Source organism: Canis lupus, chromosome 13, assembly GCF_048164855.1.
Source record: "Canis lupus baileyi chromosome 13, mCanLup2.hap1, whole genome shotgun sequence".
In the NCBI taxonomy this organism is placed as follows: Eukaryota; Metazoa; Chordata; class Mammalia; order Carnivora; family Canidae; genus Canis; species Canis lupus.
The window spans coordinates 13,653,836-13,676,060 of NC_132850.1; the positions used below are offsets into that span (position 1 = coordinate 13,653,836).

General features: G+C 48.3%; 1 protein-coding gene across 14 annotated transcripts in view; it reads left to right on the plus strand.

Moving 5' to 3' along the window:
• Positions 1–16,358, plus strand: part of LOC140602551 (BEN domain-containing protein 5) — a 1,370,322-nt gene extending 1,353,964 nt beyond the window's left edge. For 12 of the 14 annotated variants that reach the window (XM_072772197.1, XM_072772199.1, XM_072772202.1 and 9 more), the window contains 2 exons: positions 711–807; positions 7,344–8,725. In XM_072772197.1, the coding sequence (XP_072628298.1) occupies positions 711–807; positions 7,344–7,547 (301 nt within the window). In that variant the 3' untranslated portion in view covers positions 7,548–8,725. Of the gene's footprint in view, positions 1–710; positions 808–7,343; positions 8,726–16,201 lie in introns of those variants that run through there. The other 2 variants (XM_072772191.1, XM_072772194.1) reach the window with 1 other exon arrangement.
• Positions 16,359–22,225: the final 5,867 nt, after the last annotated feature.

The following is a 22,225-nucleotide window of genomic DNA, read 5'->3' on the forward strand; positions in this document are numbered from 1 at the left end:
CACTTCAGACAGAGGAAATAGCTCGTGTGACGGCCCAGAGATATAAACTATAATGCACAGAGCAGGTACTCTGAGTTGTTGAAGAGATGACTGGTCTACCAATTCATACTAGAATGGTAATGGTTGATACAGAATTGGCCCTTTGTACTTTAACAGGTCATGAACTTTGCCCTGAGGATTCATTATTGGTAGATTTCAAGGTGGAACAAGGACACTGTTGAGGGTGAGAGGGTTTGACCATTGCCCCCCGAGGTTACCAAAGTACATGACTGATCCCTAAAGGTCAAACAGAGCCTGGTCTACACACAACAAAGGGTCTCTTGCCCTTGGGTCTCACTTATCAGCCTCCACCCTGAGCCACCTGAAGCCAGACCGTGGAAGCTCAGTGATTCCCAAAGGGACGCAGTATATTCTAGAAGCTTCGAATGAACATAGCTTTGAGGTGAGAGCACCTAGACCCACATCCTGGTTCCTCTCCTTCCTGATCCTGTGACCTTGGGCAAATTATTTAACCTCTTCGCACCTCAATTTGCTCATCTGTAAAATGAGGAAAAAATAGTATCTAAAATTTTAGAAAAATCAGAAAAGGTCCTACAGAAAGCGTAGAAGGCTGAACATCCCTGCAGTCTGTCACTGCTGTTGTTATGACCAGCACTTTTCACTCTGTCCCAGTCACCTTCCAAGTTGTTCCTTGACGCTCACACTTGCAGATATGAAGCTGGGAAGGAACGTGGCAAGAACGTTTTTGGATTATTATCGGCTGAACCCCCTGGTGGAGAAAGTGGCGATCCCGGTGCCGAGGCTGCGGTGAGTGACACAGCAGAGCTGTGCGGCTTGGGTCCTGCTTCCCTGGCTTTGCCTTCCGGGGCAGCTTCCCTCGGCTTCGTCTGGCCTCGGTTTCCCATCCAAGGGGACCCCCATCCTGTCCCAGACCGAAAAGCCCCACCGTGTGCTTTCTGACTACTAACACCGTGGCAGCGTCAGACAGCGCGGGGCGGTCACATTCTGGGTCTAGCGCGGGAGTCCACAGGGGGCGAGCGGTGCTGGGGACCGAGCACAGTCATTGTTCTAAGTTAGTCTGGGTGTCTCCATATGCTGCCTCAGCTGGTGGCTCATCCGCCAGGATTCCTGTTTCATCTGGGCCCACGAGGCCTCCGATCCCTGTGTTTTCCCAGCTGTGATGCGGGGACGATGGCACCCACCTACAAAGTTACCGTGAGATGGGTGCTAAAGCACCCTGCACCCGGGTAGGCATGCATGCATCCCCTTGTGAAGGTGATAGTCCCATTCCCTCAAGACAAGGGTTTGGGGCTGGGGGGGGACACACCCCTAAGAGATCATGTCACCTCTTCTGCTGGAGTCAATGTTTTGGGCCGCCGAATAGAGTAGGTCAGGGATGCCCAGCCTTTCAGAGGGCTAGACCCAGCCCGGAGCACCGGGCATTCCCAGGCCTCTTGGAAGGAAGCCCAGTGAACATTTGCACAGGGACACCCAATGGCGTCTGAAATGTGCTGGCCCTGCCCTACCTGTGGGCCGCATGTCCTGCTCTCTAGTGATCCAGCCTCCCTAAAAGACACAATGATGTCCAGCTTCCTCCTCCTGCCAGGCCAGTCTTCCCCCCAGACCTTGCCCCTCACCTTGCCCGTGTGCTTGACTGCCCCAGGGCCTTTGCACTAATGCACCTGCCACCATACCGTTACTAACAAAAACAATATATTTTTTTAAGATTTTATTATTTATTCATGAGAGACAGAGAGAGAGAGAGAGAGAGGCAGAAACACACAGGCAGAGGGAGAAGCAGGCTCCATGCAGGGAGCCCGATGTGGGACTCGATCCCAGAACTCCAGGATCACGCCCTGAGCCGAAGGCAGATGCTCAACAGCTGAGCCACCCAGGGATCCCAACAAAAACAGTATTAATCACTGTTATTAATTGAGCCAAGTACTTTTTGAACATGATCTTATTTATTCCTCATGGATAGTAGACTCCCCAGATCACAAATGAGGAAAAGGAAGCTCAGAAAAGTGAAGACAATTGCCTGAGGTCAAAGAGATTTTGGCAGGGACAGGAATAAAAAGATTATTTTATTCCAAAACTAGACTGAAGTCCGACTAAGCTCCACCTTGAGCAAGAAGCCTTGCTCACTATCGGCCGTGGGTTCAAACTCGGTCTCAGGCTCATGCTAACCGTGGGATCTCAGGCAGGTCTCCGGACCTCTTGAAACCCTTCTCTACCTACCTATAAAGTGGATGTAATAACTGAAATCTCTACAGAAGGTTTTGAAGATTAAAGACAAGCTTGGCATCGTGCCTGGCAGTCAGTAGGCGCTGAATAAATGTTTCCATGTCCTCTGGTTTCTGGGTTACAATCTCAGATTTCCAGCCAGCTCGTCATCAGGGCCTGGGGCAATCCCTGCACTTCTCTGGTTGGGCTGGGTGATCTCTCGGAGCCACGTTCTCCTGCTGGGAATCCCACGTTCCCACAGAGTCTACAAAACAGTGTACTCTGACTCGTATACTCTGTCTCAGATTGTTCACCCATCACCCGAGGTCTTTGTACCCACCCTCATTCCTGGTGGATTAAAAACCCCTTCACGAGGATCATGTCCGGATCTCCTCTGTGCTCCCACAGGCCTAGACTATGTGCCTGCCTGCCTTCCTTCTGTCCTTCCTTCCGTCCCTCCTTCCTTCCTTCCCTCCTTCCTCCACTTAGGAAAACCAACACTTAAGCCAGGCCCCTGGGGGGAGAGAGGGGCTGGAATGAGTAATGATTAGGGTCTGACCCTGCCTTTGAGGAGCTCACCTCTAGAGGAAAGTGCTCAGTTCATTCTTAGAAGTCATTCTTGATTGGCTGAAGCTCTTAAAAATTTAAAGGTTTAGAACACTCAGAAGAATTCTTAGAATCTCATTTACAAGTTAATTGGGGGATTGTCTCTTTCAGGTCCTTTGTCAGCCTGAATACAATTATCTTGATCCTTTAGACTTTTTCCTGGCTTGTTGCACCGTCGGTGGAGGGGTGCCACACTCACGGAGCCTAGCAATTGTGCAGCCCCCTCTTCCTGATAAGATGAGGAAGTCGAGGCCCAGGGGACACCCGGCACTGGCCACAGCCAGAGCCCAGGCCCCACGATCCCCAGCCTGCTTCTCTCTGGGTGACTTAGCAGAGTTCCTCCAGATGGGGAGGAGGCGGGAACCTGAAGCCGGGTGGAGAAGATGCGGGGAGCTGTCTCTCAGGGCCCTGGTGGCAACTGCTCCTGGGACCTCATGGCTCTAAGCTCCGGAGCCTCTGTAGAAAAGAGCTGGAGAGCTCATCTGTCAAAGTGCGCGGCCTTGAGGACCTGCCGTACACGCCCCCACCCTTAAATTAAGAAAAACAAGCAAACTCCCTCTCCATGCCCACCCCTCTGTCTCACCAAACCACAAATATCACTTAGCTCTCAGTCGGTCAGCAACTCTTGAAAAATGAATTCCCAGGAGGCTACAAGGCTCCAATTGAGGACTTGAATACGTCCCCTTTGTTTGTGTTATTTTCCACCCAAGCATCAAATAACATAAGTGAAATGTAGGTCTGGTTTTAAAGGAAAATTACATGTTGTGACTCAAAATTAATTTTGTTTTCTCTCATCTCTGTGGCTAATTATAACATGTCAGCCTCCACGCAGGTGCTGGCGGGAGCCTGTCGGGTGCCGGGCTGCCCTTCAGAGAGGGCCCCTGGGGAGGGCCAAGAGCATAGGCCCAGGGACGGGGCGCTGATGACCACAGCTGGGGCCCCGCACTTATTTAGACCACAGTGACGTAGCTGCGGGGCTGAAGTTCAAAAGGTCCCACCAAGGTAGAGGAAAATTAGGAAAAAGTGAACAGGGTTCCCTGGGTGGCACAGCGGTTTGGCGCCTGCCTTTGGCCCAGGGCGCGATCCTGGAGACCCGGGATCGAATCCCACGTCGGGCTCCCGGTGCATGGAGCCTGCTTCTCCCTCTGCCTGTGTCTCTGCCTCTCTCTCTCTCTCTCTCTCTGTGTGACTATCATAAGTAAATAAAAATTAAAAAAAAAAAAAAAAGGAAAAAGTGAACAGGCCAGGTGAGCCCCTGTGGGGAGAGCAGGAGCGTGGACGGTGGGCAGGTCTCTGAGTGTGAGGTGGACTCAGGCCCAGCGACGGGCTGGGAGGGCGGCTCTGGGGCAGGGTTTTGGTGTGTGTGTAGGAGGATGGGAATGATCGGCTACTCAACACACTGGAGCCCACCGCGTGCTGGGCCGTGCGCTGGGTGCTGGGGGACACGGAGAGCCCCTGCCCACCAGGAGCCCAGATTGCAGAGGAGAAAGAGGCATGTACATACGCAATGACGACCAACAATACCAACCAGTGTATGAAAGTGCTCAGCTGCATATCAGATTATTCTCTCTCTCTCTCTCTCTCTCTCTCTCCAAAACCTTCTGTGGCTCCCCATTACCTTCAGGGTAATGTTCCAGTTCCTCTTCTTGCTATTCAAAGCTCTGGTCTATGCGCTGCACCTCCTTTCCAGCCTCCCAGCAGACCCCTCCCCTGTGAGCACCCTCTCCACCCCATCTGCTTTCTACCACCTGACACCTCATGCTTCAGACTGAACAGGTCAGCTATTTTCACACCTCCATGTCTTTGTTCATCGCTTTTTGTCTTCCTGGAATGTTCTCCCATTTTGTCTCTAGATGATGAATTCCTACGTACTTTTCAAAGCCCAGTCTAAATAAACATCACGCCTCTGCTTCACTGTCTGTGTTCTCCACCGGGGACAGAGCTCCTTCCCCTCTGCTGGAGTCCTGACTGCGTTTTGCACACACCTGTAGCACTGTATGTCCCGTAGAGTATTGTCCTGGCACGTCTGCACCTCTGGCTTCTCCACTAGACAGGTTGCTCCTTAAGGAGCTACCTTGGTTCACTCTGGATCTTTCATGCACGATGCACAGCCCAGCAGGGGGTAAATCCTCACTAAGCACCAAATAAGAATTAGAGAATCATAGAAATGAAGAAGCTCCTAAGGATTCTTGACTTCAACTCCTTCATGTTTTAGAGAAGTGAGACCCAACCAGAAATTCCCCTCCCACACCATCTGGCCAGCCAGCAGGAGTATCCCAAGGAGGCTTCAGGGAGGAAGTGGGGTTTGAACTTTGTTTTAACAGACCTGTAGAAAGTGGATGGATGAAATAGAAAAAAAAGAGGGGGTATTCCATGTTGGGGGTAGGTGGAAGGAAGGAAGCAGGGGCCTGAAGAGCCACAGCCCGAGGCATGACACGACCAGGATGCTTAGAGCAATGGAGACGTTAAGGACAAGACCAAAAGTTCCTTCCTATTCTTCAGTCACTCCTCTAGCACCTACTCCGTGCCAGGCCTGGCATCCCTTTGCTTGGGAATTATAGACAAAAATCAAATGTGTTAAAGTCACATTCTCATGAGAAAAACTGATAGACAAAGAACTACCTAGAAAACTATTTATGGAAGGCAAGGTACAACATACTGTGGACGTCTTTAGGAGAGAGAAGCTTATTTCCTGGGCAGTCTGCTTCCCAGGTGAGCCTGGGAAGGTGGGGGAAGGCGTTGGAGGAAGAGCAATAGGGGCCCAGACATATAGGATATTTGCCTTCCAGTGCCTTCTCTCTCTTCGCCTCCACCTTTAGTTACAGAGGCTCTCTGCCAGTCAATCCACACTCCACCACCCCAACCACTGCACACCTTCTCCCATGCCACCGTCTACCTCGGGCTGCCCCACCTGGGCTTGTACCTAGGCTTGCCTCTCTAGGGGAAGTACACCCTCCTTTACCCCCGCGAACAGACTCCTCTTATTTCCTATGCTCCCTTTGGGGGGCACACCCACTCAATGACATATGAATGGCACCCCGTAATTTGCAAACTTCACCTCCAGCCCCCACTTACCAGAGCCTGTGAGATAGGAAGGGCATGGGCTCCTGTGTGCTCTCGGCTGTCTCTGGGTCCTGAGGTCTAGACGTATCTCACCCATGCTAGACGGCCTTGCTCTGCGTCTCAAGAGGGTGGAATTTCAGGTAGTGAGGCCTCCCGGGGAGGGAGATATGTTAAGGCAAGGTGTCCCTTTTGTGTGCTGCCACCTGTTACATTTTTACCTCGTTCATGACTCATCGACAACGAAGGAAAATGGATATCCAAGGTCAGAGCACGATGAGCTACAAGACATTGCTTCTCCAGTCCTAATTCAAAGAGCCCAAGAGAGATTCCATATTTCTGCTGTCACTTTCTATCTTGCTCTGTAATTCTTTATCATTTTGCATAGTTAGTTTGTGTAACTGCCTCCTCTACTAAACCATAAGCAGCCTGAGGACAGCATCAATGTCTGACTCATGTTCGTCACGTCCAGAGACCACAGGACCATTCTTAACAGCTAGTACCACACCTTTATAAGTTACAGCAGGCGAGGGAAGACACTAAGTGCATTTACTCATATTATTTTATTTAACCTCCCAACATCCCTGCAAGACTGGAATATTTTATCTCCATTTTACAAATAAATCCCAGAAAAGTTAAGTAACTTTCCCAAGATCACACCTCCCCCAGCCAACCTGGGAATTCAGGTGAGTTCTTTTTAGCTCTAAAGCCTACTCTTTCCCCTAAAAACAAATCCTAGTCCAACACATGAGTGAATGGCACATTAGCTATCAGTCAACAACATAACAAACAAGGCCCCATATGAAGGAAAACACAAAAATGGATAAAACCTGGCCCCTGTTCACCAAGATCCCATAGTCTAGTGTGTGAGCCAAACAGACAGAGGGCAATTACTGAAGAGTAGTGTTAAGGGTATGGCATTGGGTGCTGGGTACCCTGACTCAGAGAGGAGCCAGATGTATCTCTGCCTTCCAAGATCACCCAAGCTCGTGGCGGAGACAGACCCGCTGTGAAATGCCAGAGTTAGGCTATTCTGAGGAATATAAGGATGCCTCTGGAGCCCATGATGATTATGAAGAGGCTGGGGTCCCAGGCTCCCCCAGGATATGGATCTTCTGTGCATCCTTCCCCCATCCCATTGTGATTGGGATAGGATGGGTTAGAATCAAGGTGGAAATGTGAGAGAGTTGGAGCTGTAGTCAGTCAGGTCTTCTCCAGCACCAGCATGATGCAGAGTATCCATCCATCCATCTAGCAGTCATTCACTGAGCCATGATGCCTGCTTTGAACCAGGCTCTGGGCTGGGATCCTGGGCCACGGAGAAGAGGAAGACAAGGCCACTGCTCCTGGGATGTCACAGTTCAGTGGGGGAGATAGACACGCCAGAAATGATTTCAATCCGGTGTGTATATGTGCTGTCTTTCTTCTCTCTTTCTGTTATCTCCCCTTTGCAGGAAAGAAAAGCCCCCTCCCTACAAGTACCCATTCCTGCGGGGCCCAGCCAGCAACCACCCCAACGGCAAAGGGGACAAGAAGAGCTCAGTGAGCCACAGAGACCCTTCAAACTCTTTTTAAGGACATGGAGCCCGGGGAGGTCTTGTGGAGGCACGAGCATGCATTTTCCGCTGGGGCATGAAATTATTCACCCTTCTCTCTAGTTTCCAAGATACAGGGTGTGGGATACGGACTAGGCTGGTGAAAGGGAAGGAAAAACTGAGAAATGTCATCATCGGGTTCCCTTTTACCAATGGAAAATCGATTGTGGGGCTTCAGCTTAAAGGGTCAGGAACAAGATAGGAGGCTCAAACCAAGCGAGTACAGAGGCTATTTTCACAACACAGAGAATCCTCACAGGACAAGGAAAAGCTACACATCCCTTTTGAGAGGTTTGACACATCTCAGGTCAGTGCTTTTGAAGCCTTTTCGAGTTGTGTTGCTACCACCGTAGAGTTGGTTACCTCTTAGACTAGGTGATGGTTGTTTACGGTTTTAGAAATGCACTGTCTATACCTGCTGATCCAACACCACATCAGTGACACATACGACCCAAAGACAAATGTACTGTTGGGAACAATAGGTCAGAATTTTTGAAATCACAGTGGTCTGGGGTCACTATGGTCACTGTCACTGTGTCTACGGGCTGCGTGCATTTCCCGATGGCCTGGGTCATTTCATTGAAACTGTAGCTCCAAAGACAACATGCATTGGTCACTCATGGTTCAGATCTCCCGATCCCGGTGTCAGGGACCAAACCTGGCCGCTGAAGAGGTAGGTATGGATACTCTGGAGTGAGGGAAGGCTGGCTGCCAGGTGAAGGAAATGCAGAAGGAAGGAGAGTGCCCCCCCCAACCGAGGCAGGGGGCTGATAACATAAAACTGCAGCAGTAGCAATTCCCAAGGCGAGGAGCGGAAGCTAAATATTGTGCATTTTTCTAAAGAGTAAAGTGCCTTTGTATGATGAATGGGTCCCGAGGAGGGTGCTCCCTTCCTGTCTGTGAAGCGGCAGGTTGAGTCACTGCGACAGCCTGCTAATTAAAATGACCTCCCGGAAATGAGGATGCGGAGACGGGAGATGGGGAGAGGAAGGGAGGCTCAGGGGAGAGAGGGCCTTTAGCACAAAGCTCCAGTTAAGCATTCTTTGGCTTTGAGGTGGAGATTTTTGAAGTTTGTTGCAAAAATTGAGAGCAAACCTTATTCTCCCTTCGTTTATTGGTTTTCCAAAATGATAACAAAGAACCCTGTGTTCGCTGGCTACAAATGTTGTGTTGTATATACAGCTTCTCCTCTGGGTTCTTGTTGCCCAGAGGAACACAAATAAAGTGGTTTATGCATCGCTTCTGTTCCTCCGAACATTCTTGGCACCCTTCCCCTTAGGTCTTCCACTCCCCCGGGAACCACCCAGCCAACCCAAATTTGGTGTGACTCGCACTTTGCTGTCAGGGCCTCTGTCATCAGGGATAAGAAAGGACAGTCCAGATTTGACTTTCCAGCAGCTCCTGTGGCAGAGTCCCGGGGTGTTTAGCTGAGTGCAACCAGGTCAACGTGAGCCAAGAGCGTGGCAGGTCTTCCAGAAATGATAGCATCTCTTGAGACAGCATCAAGAGAGGCAGACTGCGTAAAACAGGCACAGTGACAGCCCAGCTCTATTTGCCCCGGTCAGACCAGTCCCATAAGGTTGTGACCATATTTAGGCCCCACTCAGTAAAAACTGCATTGATGAATTGGATTGCAGGCCTCACGAGCTCCGTTATGCTACTAGTTTATTTGTTTTATTATTATTTATTATTATTATTATTATTATTATTATTATTATTATTTTGGTACCAGTTTAAAACCAAGAAGTTGAAGCCTGGCCACTCAGGCTTCTAACTCTCCATTCAGACCCCAGCTCTGTCTTTTAATATCCGTGTGATCTTCCTGGTAAGACCGTGATAGTGACACCTGCCTCGTTAGGGTCGTAATGTAGGTGTAACAGACTTAGGTCTGGGAGATGTCAGCAAGGGGACCCGGTAAATGTGAACTGTGTTATTTGGGATGTGACCAACATGGGGAGGTGTCTGCCAATCATTTCCCATTGGAAATGGATGAGGAGACAAGATGTTTATCCCTGAGATGAAAAATAAGACAGAGCGGGGGTAGGAGCTTGAGATTACAATCTCTAAAAAGTGGAAAGAACATCTTGGACATTCTTTTCGTCCAAAAGAAACAAACCCGTTCGGTGTTGCCGAAGGTAAGAACCAAATCCAGGGAAGTAGTCTCCATAAGACCGATTTCAGCTCAAAAAAAAAAAAAAAAAAAAACAACAACAACAACAAGGAAAACTTGCTAGTGAATAGAGTTGCCCGCCATGGGGTGGGCTTCCTGGGGAGACAGTGAAGTTCCCCATCACCAGATGTATGCAAACATCCAGAATGAACACCTGTCATGGAGAAAACAGAAGGGGTACCTTCTCCAGGGGGATGCTGGGTGCTCTGTGGCATCACCTCCTGGTCTCTAACTCCGGGGAGAAATGGCATGAGGCAGGGGGTTGCATTCCTGGTGTCAGAGGATGGAGTTTATAGTATAAAAAGTATCATTTAATGCTAAACAAAAGACATTAAACGTCTCTGAATAACAGCATATGGACCCTGCTAACATTTAGAATTCCTTAAGAGGGAAAACTGCACAGCTATAAGGTAGACTGTAGGATGTGTTTGCAATAGGACCACCTGCTTCTTTCTATTGGTGGAACAGAGAAGAAAGGCTACCCGAGAGCCCAGGGGTGCCAGCGGACCTCCCTGTGGCCGTGGCCTGCTCAGAGCCCCCTAACTTTCTTGGACCAGGCGGTACCTGTGGTCTCCAGTTAGGAAGGCTTTCAGCAAGGAGACTGGAGGCAGCAGCAATCTGGCAGGTGAACCAGCCAGAAGCTACTAGCCCGCCCAGCCCCAGGAGTGGGGACTCTAGCCTCTCCGTTTGCCTGCCCACCTTCACCTCTGCACAGAGCCCCAGTGGGGAGCACAGGCTGCCAACCCAGTGTTCTGAGGACAGTGCAATAATGCTGCCAAGAGGAAGAGTGGCGGGGCAAGACATGTTGGGCTTCTACCCAGCTCTCACACACAGCTCCATCTCTGCCTCTTTTGTTCTCCAATGGTCCAGAAGCTCAGAGACAGGCCGAAAGGTCTATTCACCCGTAAACACTATGGTGGGCAAACCAGAGGTCACCCGGATTCTTTGTGCAGAAGCCCACAGCAGAGGGGAGCCCAGGTGGTTCAGTCGGTTGAGCATCTGACGCTTGATTTTTTTTTTAAGATTTTATTTATTTATTCATAAAAGACAGAGAGAGAGAGAGAGGCAGAGACACAGGCAGAGGGAGAAGCAGGCTCCCTGCAGGGAGCCCGACGTGGGACTCGATCCCCAGTCTCCAGGATCAGGCCCTGGGCCGAAGGCGGCGCTAAACCGCTGAGCCCCCCAGGCTGCCCTGACTCTTGATTTTGGCTCAGGTCATGGTCTCAGGGTCATGAGATCGAGCCCTGCATTGGGTTCTGTTCTGGGCTTGCCTGCTTAAGATTCTCTCTCTCACTATCCCCCACCCCCACCCCACCCCACCCCCAAAAAACCCCACCGCAGAGGCTGAGTCACCTGCCTCTGATGACAATGCCTGAATCAGCAGAGGGGACCTTTAGCTGAGAGCTATCCTTGTGATTCAGTGACACACCGAGACCTACCTAAGAGGATCCTGGCTCAGAGCAGTGCCACCCATGGAAATCTAGAGTGACTAACATTTGTTGAGGATCCATTCATTCATCTGCCAAGGGTTCCCTGGGCATTGCTGTGTGCCAGACATCATGCTAGATACCTCTGCATCCATTGCCTTGATATCCCCAACCATCCCTTGAAGTACCATTTTCTACTTTGCCCAGGTGACAACATTGAGACCCTAAGAGTAAAATCCTTTGTTTGCATTCATCCTGCTAGAGAGAATCTGGATTCAAACCCAGCTCCCTATCCACTGCTCTATACTGGGCACTCTCCATTGGCCTCTGGGGAAAACCAGGTCAAAACAGGAGAACAGATGTAAGCAGAATAACAAGTAGCCAGTGGCATCACCTAGAGGTGGTGGGGAAGGGGGAAAGAGGCAGGGAGCACAAAGTTTCCAGGTTGGGCGTCCAGGTAAGGATTTCAGGACTTTTTAGCACCTATTTCTAAGACCCTGTCTTCCTCCTGTCTCTCGCTCCCACACACCTGTCTGGGTTCCTGCCGGGCACTCCAGCAGGGTAGGGTTTGGGCAAGTGGTTCATTTATCACTTGACATGCAGAAGCTTCTGTATGTCCCAGAGCTCCTGGAAACTCAGCAAAGTAGTCATTGCAGGACCCATCTTGGGACCCTCTGGGTTACTGACCCCATGCAGATAATCTAGTGCAGGTACTGTTATCCCTCCCTCCTTCTGGAGCATGTGAGCTGAGCCTACAGTGTCCCCAGTTCTTCCTCTGAGTCTTGCCACCTGAGCATCCGAAGGGCACCAAGAGGTGCTTTCCCTCCCCAAAAGGGGGGAGGTTGGAACATAATAAGAACAGCCTGTGTTTAAGGAGTCAGACAAACTGAAATGTGGATCCTAGCTCTCCCATCAACTAGCTGCATGGCTTCAGGTAAAGAATTTAACCTCTATAAGCCTTGGGATTCTCATCTGTAAAATGGGAATGATAACCTACCTTGGAGGCCCCACTCTCTGTGGAGACATGGAGGAGATGGATTTACTTAATCTCTAGTCCTCTCCTAAAGGCCAAATTCTTTTTTTGGAGCTCAACGCAGTTAGATCATTTTTCTTATAACAATAAGAACAACTATTGTTGCTGCTACTACCACCATCACCCAACTGCTACTACTACCACCACCACTACTGCTACTACCACACCATCTACTGCCACCACCACCACCACCAGTACCACCACTACCACCACCAATCACCACCACCATCACCACCACCGCCGCCACCACTGCCACCACCACCACCACCACCACCACCACCACCTCCACCTCCACCACCATCACCATCACCATCACCACCACCACCACCACCACCACCACCACCACCACCGGCATCACCATTGCCACCGCCACCACCAGCACCACCATTGCCGCCGCCATCACCACCATCACCACCATCGCCACCACCACGGCCACCACCACCACCACCGCCGCTGCCACCACCATCGCCACCACCACCACCGCCACCACCGCCATCACCGCCACCACCACCACTGCCATCATCAAAACCACCACCATCACCACCACCACCACCATCACCACCACCACCACCATCACCACCAGAAGCATCACCATCACCACCACCACCGCTGCCACCACTGCCACCATCACCACCCTCACCACCATCGCCACCACCACGGCCACCACCACCACCACCACCACCACCACTGCTACTTCTGCCACTGCTGATCTACTGCTAGTGCTGCTGCTGCTCTGCCGTCACTGTGTCTACTTAGGCCCCAGCCCTGCACTGGTTGCTTTGTCTTCTGTGGTCTCACATAATCCTCACAACAACCCTCCGAAGTGGAAGTTATTCCCCAAGAAGGAGACAGAAGCTTAGGAGGGAAAGCAATCTGGCCAAAGCCACATAGCTCACAACCGGGGAGCCTGGCTGGCACCAGACACCAGGGCTTCCATTCTTTCCATCGTCCCTCTACCTTTTTGTGTGTGTCCTAAAGCTGACATGAGAGTAAATATTGAATTATATAAAATGCCGGTTTATAAAATCCCCTGGCAGCCCACTGGTTCGTTTTCATTCTTGTTATGGCCTCTTTTTGCCTCATTCCTCTGAGCCTGGCTCTAGCATTCTCTGCAGCCAGATGTCCCTGCACATCCTCCAGGCTGGAGTCTCTTCCATTTAAAACAACTGCCTGTCTTAACAGGCAGAGCTGGAGCTACCCTCTGACTTGTAACAGCAGGAGAGACATTTTGCCAAGAGGTCAGGCTGGGCTGGTCTAGAGGAGGCCTCGCCCCTCTGTTAACACACCCCTCACCCTATTCCTGCATTTAAAAGTAGATGCTGCTCACCAGCTACCAGGAGTTTTCCTGCTAAATATCCCAAAGACTTCCTCTACCCCCCACCACAACCCACTTCCCACCCCTGGGATTCAAATTGTGAAGTCAGAAGGATTTAGAGACGTAGCCATTGGAAACTGCTGCCAGCTCCGGTGCTGCCTGGCTGCGTGACATTACCCGAATCTCTTGCCCCATCTTGAGTCATCCCAGAACTTCTACTGGTTTCAGTTTCACACTCTGATATGGGAGCACAGTCCCTTAACCAACCTACTCTTGAGTATTATAAGGATGTGGAGAGGATCAATGGGAAAGTATAGTATTTTGAAAAAAATATTTCCCAGTAGTCTCTCCCCTTCTTCTGAGGAGAGAATGCTCATAAAGGTTACTACTTGGTCCCTGCCTTGCCTTGGATCTGGATCGTCCTGTCATTCATTCATCCAACAAAATTTATTAAACATCTTATGCTTGCCAGTCACTTCCCATTCCTCTCTGCTGCCCTGCTTCCTACCTTTAAGACCCCTTCCTCCAGGAAGTCGTACCTGATCTTCCAGCCCTTGTAGACAACTCTCCCCCTGAGACAATAGTTCTAGAGAACTACTGTCTAAACATCTCATTTGGCACAGCAGCTTCGTATTTCACTTTTGTGTGTGTGTGCATCAGCTCTATCTTCCCAGCTCAACTTGGCATTGCTCTTGGGGGCTGACTCATTGCTCAAGTCCCAGGGCCCCGCATGAGGCCAGGCAGAGAGTAACCCTTCAGGGACAGTTTGCAGTATTGCTGCTGCTGAGAATGGAGGATCCCTTATAGCAGAACATTTCTATAAGGCTATGCCCTCCCTCCCCTGCTTGCCCCTCCAGAAGTTCATAAATAAGGGCCACCACCCCCAACACTTCTGGGCAATGTGGAGCAAACCCAGCTTGCAGGCCCATATAAGAAACTATCAGACTTTAAAGCTAAAAGGATGTTTCCCATCCATGGGAAAGAGAAAAAGAAAGAAGAGAGATGGGAGGAGACTGGGAGAGGTAAAAGAGAGAAGTTGGTTATGTAGGATTTGACTGCGTGTGCGTGTGCATGTACTAGCACATTTGCTCCTTGTGTGCCTTTTATGAGTAACTTTTTCATATTAGGGTGTGAAAACACTTGATTCTTCATAGTTGTGAATGTTTGTGTGTGAGCTTTACTGAGTATAAATGACATATCATTGAGGATTCTAAGCACGTTTGTACATCGACTCCTCCTCAGAGGCCCTGGGTTAAGTTTCTGTTTGAAATTATATCTAATGTCTCAACATCCCATTCATATTAATGGGTCATTCCCTCTGCCCAGCCTCCCTGGGATTGTGCTCAACAGAGTATCAAGGCTACCTCTCCTTCCTAACCCCAGTGAAGGCTGGTGCAGATCCCAGCCAGGCCTGAGGTGGGAAGCTTGCAAGAGCCCTTTTCCGGACGGTCAGCAGGTGAGCTCAGGTGTAGGTCTCTTTTCTGTATCTCAGCCTCAGTGTTCCTGTTTTTCTCTTTCTCCTTCTTCAGGCCAGCCTCAACTAAAGATAAACAAAACAAAACAACCCTGGTGTGATGTGATGTGATGAAGGGAGAGGCTGCTTCCTTAAGCCCCCAGCACCTCTCCAAATTGCTCCCTAAGAGCTGAACACCATGGCTCCAGGATGCTCATTTCCGTTCGGTTTTAGAAGCACTTGCTAAGGCCCTGCTCTAAGCCGAGCTGAATACTAGATAGCGGTCGGAATGAAGGGTACACAGCTGTGAAGTAAATCCTTCATTGCTCTGGCCCACAGAGCAGCTCCAGGGGCTGGGCGCTTTGACTTTGTGGAAGTGCAAATACACGGGATGGGGATTTTTCAACATTAAGCCTTGTTCATCATGCATGCCTAAATTCATCCTTTAGTAAGTTTAACATTTGTTCATTCATTCATTCATTCATTCACCCTTAGGCTGGCCAAGTGGTTTGTTAGAAAGAGTGTCAACCCAGAAGCCTGGACTCAAGCCCAAGTCAGCTGCTGTCATCTTCTCCCCTCTGAGCCTCAATCTTACATACAGAATGAAATTGAATAATGATTGCTCTTCCTGATTCACAGGAATACTTTCAGGAACATCAGGGGTAATGGCTGCAGTGGGGAGGACACATGAATATCCTCTGCATCCTTTCATTCTGCAACTATACAATACAGGAGGGAAAGAAGGCAAAGGACAGGGACGTGGAAATGATCCATTTGATAGAGCCAGGACTAGAAGCAAAAACATCTAATCCCAGTCCACTAGCATTTACATAACTTTAGAAAAGTCACTCACCCTCTCTTTAAGCCTTGGTTTGCCCATCTATAAAATAATCCTATTGAGGTAGGTGATCCCTGAGGAGCTTTGTCATTTGGGGGTTCTAGGAACTCCCCCTCCGATCCAGTTGCCTACCCTGAAAGTCTCATAGTGACCTTGAAAAGCACGTCAGGGGATGCCTGGGTGGCTCAGCGGTTGAGCATCTGCCTTTGGCCCAGGGCGTGATCCTGGAGTCCCAGGATCGAGTCCCACATTGGGCTCCCTGCATGGAGCCTGCTTCTCCCTCTGCCTGTGTCTCTGCCTCTCTGTGTCTCTCATGAATAAATGAATAAAATCTTAAAAAAAAAAAGAAAAAGAAAAAGAAAAGCACGTCAGGTTGCTAGACCCTAATGCTATAGGCAGCACGTCTACAGAGTATACTTTGGTACTTGGTTCAGTGGTGTGGTGGTGATGCCGGCCTCCCAAAGATTCTCTCTGTCCTCAGACCTGATGCTGAACCAGACACATCTGGAGAGATGAGACCAGTGGGTCACCCAGTGAGCCTTGCGTATAGAAGGTGCAGTGCTGCGGACCTAATTAACATCACCGTGTAATGGACCCCATGGAGCATGCTTGAGCTGCCAGACAGAGTAAATAAAGCAGTGCTTTATCTTAAGCCATGTTTAACAGTGAGTAACAAATAGATTTGTGCATTATTTACTACACTACACTACACAGACCCCCCATGGCTGCCCTAGACCCCATGAAAAGGCACACTCTGATTTCAAGGGTGTGCTTTATAAATTGTTTCCCAAGCAGCTAGAGAATTGGGACACTGACTGGGTGTTGTAATAGACTTGTGTGGAGCGGGGGCATAAGACTCTATGGTGTCTGGCAGTTCCAGTTGAGATCAGCAGAGCCACCATGTGACCTCTGTGAGCTTCGGTTTCTCACTTATAGGGTTAATTAATGCCTGGATCACAGGAGGTTTATGAAAAATAAATAGCATGATGTGAACAAAGTCCTTAGCAAGGGGAAGTGTCCCTTCTCGGGTAGCTATTATTATTAGCCATATTCACATTATTCTTATCCTTCTCGGGTAGCTATTATTATTAGCCATATTCACATTATTCTCTTTATTAGATGTGTAGTTTTCTAAATTAAGTACATAAGTATGCAGGACGCCTGGGTGGCTCAGATTATTTCTAAGATAGTCAAGTGACCATCCTGGAACACACACTTGGAGGCTATGATTCCTTACTGTAAACGGATGATGACGTAACAGGGTCTTTATCAATAGAAACTGGTCATTTGTCCACCTCCAACAGTGTCCTCCTCCTCCCTCATTGTAATATCATCATTCATTCATTCACTGATTCATTTATAGACCTTTAGTTTGGGTTCTTCCAAAAGCAGAGACTGGGACAAGCAACTAAGAGCAAATAGTTTAGTTGCTAGGTGATACCTGGAAGCAGAAGTAAGGAATAGGCAAAAGTGAGACAGAACAGGGGACAAAACCCAGTAAAAGGTGTGTTAATAAGCTCATTACCACTGAGGGAAAAAGGGGACTCAGTCCTTCTAGGGTGTCCCTCAGAAATGGTAGAAAATCACACCCGAGTTGTCTTCCCCAAGGACAGGGAGACAACTGAGGGTTGCATTCCTGGGTGTAAATTTCCCTTCATTTCCTGGTTGCTCCTCTGCAAGGCCGACCTGAGGCAATCAAGGTCCACTTGATCAAAGATGCTGGCCGAGTACGTGGAACTGTCCCCACTGGCTGCACTGAAATCAGGTAGGCTGAGGAGATGTGGGACAAGCAGCACAAGCATCTGCTACACCTGGGCACAGGAGAGCCAAGTGAGGCACGGAGCCTTATCTTTGCTATCTCATGGCTAGACAGCTCCGTAGGGCCAATGTCTGAGTTAATTCTGCATCCCAAGATTCTAACACAGTGCCCACACAGAGTTGTACACCGGTGATTATTTGCTGAGTGGCAAGATGGAAGGATATATGGATGGTTGGATGGACACATGGATTGTGGATCAGTTTTCTCCTTTGGAAGAGTAATTTCTGCCTACAAATGTGGGGGCGGGGGGAGGTAAATGGAGGTTGGGAGGTTGGATACAGATGAGAGTTTGATGTCCAAAGGTGCTCAAAATGGTGTAAGGGCAGGCAAGGCAAGGCATCCCCAGGCGAAATTAATCTAGAGCTGGCTCAAGCAAGTGGGGCCAAACAGGTCATTGATGTTGGCCTAGTCACACAGTTGCCCCAACCTGGTACTTCAGCTTGGAATTGACACTGCAAATGGAAGCCAGAAGAGCAGCTGAGCTGAAATTGTGAAGAAAAATAGTCTCAGAGCAGAATCAAAGGGGAGAGAGCCCAGGAAGACCCAGTAGCCTAAAGCTTTGACTCAAAGGACCTCAGATTTACATAGCCCTTAGGCCTTTGGGAAGACTTGCCCTTACTAACTGCTCATGTTGATATTGCAAAGCTGAATTTCCTTTTAATAACTAGTGCATTTGACCAGGAAAAAAGCAAAACAAAAACAAAGTGTTTGAGATTCTATACATATTTTGTTTTTAGGCATCTTTATTTCTTTATTATAGTTGAAATCTTGAAGTTAAAATCAGTTTCTATAATTAACATTCCCCTTTTCCTGATAATACTGTTTACTTAGAAAACTTTGAAATCTGAAAAATAGGAAAAAGCATAAAAACAACCCACCGCTACCAAGAGATAAATAACTTTTAATGTACTTTAAAACAAAATGGAGGTAATTTTATAGGTACAGTTTCAGATGTCCCCCCGCCCCCACTGAGCTTTCGGGCTGGATTGTGTAATGTATGGTCTTCATGTACAACTCTCCATATTTTGAATATTCTTTGAAAACATTCATTTTTACTGATTAGGTAATATTCTACTATTCAGATAAAACCTAACTTATTTACCCCTTCTTGTTAGACATTTTGGTCATTTCCCATTTATTTTTCTGTTGTTCTGAATTTTGAACAGAACTGAACAAAACCCTTTCTTTATAGACAATATGTCCTTCAAACATCCCTACAAAGCTGTGAGGTAAGTAAGTATATAGGATACAGATTCTCTTCTTACAGATTAGGAAACTGAGGGTTCCAGAGGAGTTCAGTGGTTTGTCAGAGGTCATGTCTTGGTTCAGGGTCCCCAGAAACAGACCCTGAGATAAGGATTTAGGTGCAAGGGATTTACTTAAAAAGAGATCTCAAGGTAAAAGTAAAAAAATGGGACAATGAGATGAGGAAGGCCGGACAGCCAATGTTATGTTTGTTCTCAAGCAAGCTGCCACCATAGAGGACATGCGGGCGCAACTCGAGAAGCCCCTGTACTTGGGTCTCAGGATTATCCCACCCAGGGAAGAGGGAGCTGGGTATTTTTCACCAACTCAAATCAGTCTCGGTTGAGGCTACTCCCAAGGAGCCCTATCCCCTCTCCCTGTCACTTCTGAACTTCCATCGGGGAGGGAGCAAAGCAGGCTCGGCGGGGGGGGGGGGGGGGGGGGGGGGGGGGGGCACAGAAATACAGGTGCTGGCAGTCCCAGGTTGGGCAGTGTTCCTTGCAGCGACCGGGGTGGACACTGAGCCTCTAAGGCCAGTCCCACAGTTGTAACTGTTGGAATGTAGGTGTGCCTAATTTTGGAGCCCTTACCTTTAATGATTCGGCTCCGCAGAGAAAAGGAAGCTCCCTGTGACCTTGGGCATGTCACTTCATCACTCTGAGCTCCAGGATCTGATGAGGATAATGCTATCGGCCAGTTCCAACTCAAAGCGTTGTCATAACGTGACAGCATGGATGTGTCAGCACTTTGATTACCAGCAAGGCCATTGTCGGTTCAGCATTACTGCCCATTCCCATAAGGTGGGTAGGAATCACGTCAGGCAGGCGTAGGGTGTTTCTTGAGGATGGCTAATGAAAAGAAACTAATAGAAGATGGGCCAGTTCCCTGAGTTTATTAGATGTGTAGTTTTCTAAATTAAGTACATAAGTATGCAGGACGCCTGGGTGGCTCAGTGGTTGAGCATCTGCCTTCGGCTTGGGGTGTAATCCTGGGTCTTGGGATCGAGTCCCACATCGGGCTCCCTGCATGGAGCCTGCTTCTCCCTCTATGTCTCTGCTTCTCTCTTTCTCTCTCTCTCATGAATAAAAAATAAAATCTTTATTTAAAAAAAGTACATAGTATGCAACATACACGTGGCTTATTCCATTGTTCTGGCAAGGGGGAGACAAATATGCAATTGCTCATCTCTATGCACCGACAGTCTCCAGGTCTGGATTCTCCCAGGAGGGACTTTAATTGCTCCGTAAGCTTCAAACTCAAGGGCTCCTCAATGCTAAACTCCTGACGAGCTGCATTAAAGTAAAAATGACAAAGATGCCGGTTGACATATTTATTAAATATGCGGATCCCGAAGGAGCCAATGTGGGTTGCTCGTGCCAGTGAAGTTACAGATGCAAAGTCTGTATTGTTTGTAGCCCTCCCACTTGACTGAAGTTCATACCTAAGAGTAAGGTCAAGACAGACTGGAGATTTGAACCCTACTCAGGCTGACTTCAAAATCCATGTTTATTCTAGAAGACCACCTATGTGTTCATCTGTTGCAGATGTTTTGCGGCTTTACACCACTGGAAAGTAAGTGTGAATGAATTGCACAGAATCATTCCTTTGCAGCACTACCTATACCAAGGTTTCTACACCCTGCCCCAGCCTAGTCCAGGCTGGCATAAGCATTTATCTGAACTGTTTTTGATAGTATGGAACATGAGTTAATACTTCAAAGATTTGGGTTTACCGATTTGGCATGTTTACTCCTAGGCACTAAGGCTGTAATTCAAGGAGCTTCCACTGATGAATTGGGGTCAGTGTCTCCAACATCTGTTGCTACTAATGACAGGAAATTCACATAAGCTCTTAATCCTCCCTGCAACCCTGAGAAAAAGAGGAAGATACTACAGTCTCTATATCGTGAAGGAGGAGTTGGAGGCAAAGAGTGACATGACCAGGGTTAATAAGTGGTAGAAAGAGGATTCAAGCTCACTTCAGTCTGGCTTCAAAGTCCAAGCACTTTGACACCCACGTATCACCTCCAGCTTGCCTAGATGTTCCTCAGCCTCAAAATGCAGCTTTAAAAATCCACAAATTGGGCCAAGAATCCCAGACCCTCGTCTCTAGCCTAACACCACCCCAGAAATTCAGATTCATATAGGGAGGCAATGACCAGTTATCCTAGACCTAGAATTTTTTATTAAAAAACAAAGAAATTTTTTCCATGTATTTTTTTATCCTTGCCCAAAATTTCTTCCTCTTTCAATCTTTCTTATCCATATAAAAGACACTTCCATCAGGTTGTTCACACCAAAAATGTTGTTATACCTGATGCTTCCCTTTTGATACCTAATGGTGATTCTCATAGGCCTATGAAATACACCCTATAGGTCCATCCACCTCTTTTTGTCTCCATATGGCCATTAGAGCAAGCCACTAACATTTCCAGCCTGGGTAAAATGCAAAACCTTCCAAATGATTCTGTGTTCACTTCCACTTCCCTACAATCCATTCTCCACACACAGCCAAAGTGCTCTTAAAAAAAAAAAAAAAAAAAAAAAAAAACATAAGTCAAAGGAGCCTGGCTGGTTCATTCAATAGAGCATCTGAATGTTGATCTCAGGGTTGTGCGTTCAAGCCTCATGCTGGGAATAGAGTTTACTTTTTAAAAAGTATTTAAAAAAAAAAAACATAAATGGCATGCCATCTGCCATACATTGAATGTTTGTGTTTCCCCCACATTCATATGTTGAAACCCAATGTGATGGTGTCAGGAGGTGGGGCTTTTGGTAGATGCTTAGGTCCTGAGGGTGGAGCCTTCATGAATAGGATTAGTGCCCTCTCAAAAAGGACCCACAAAGCTGCCTACTCTCCATCCACCCTATAAGCACACAACCAGAAGGCCCATCTATGAACCAAGAAAGAAGTAAGCTCTCACCAGACACCGAATCTGCTAACATCCTGATCTTGGACTTCCCAGCCTCTAGAACTCTTAAATTTATTAATCGGTTGTTTACGAGTTACCCAGTTTATGGCATTTTGTTATAGTAGCCCAAACAGATTTGAGACATTATCATTTCCTTGCTGAAAGCTCTTCATTCTTTCCATTAGGCTTAGATCAAAAAAAAGTTTCAAAAGGATCAGTTGAAACCTGTACATCTTAGCCTGGCACCCATGACCTTACATGATGTGGCCTCCTAGCCACCTCTCAAACCTGTTCTCACTACCCTCCACACCCCTTTTCCTTGGTGCTCCAGCCATACTGGCCTACCTGCTTCTCAAGCATGCCCTAGTCATGAGGATTTACAACTATCATATTAGCTATTCCCTGCCCCCACCCTCCTACCCCCGGTTGCTTCTTGTGCATATCCTCCTCAGAGAGCCTTCTCTGAACATCCAACACCAACTACCCAAATGTGGCTAACTGGTCTACTTCAGTGTATGTATATACCAGGG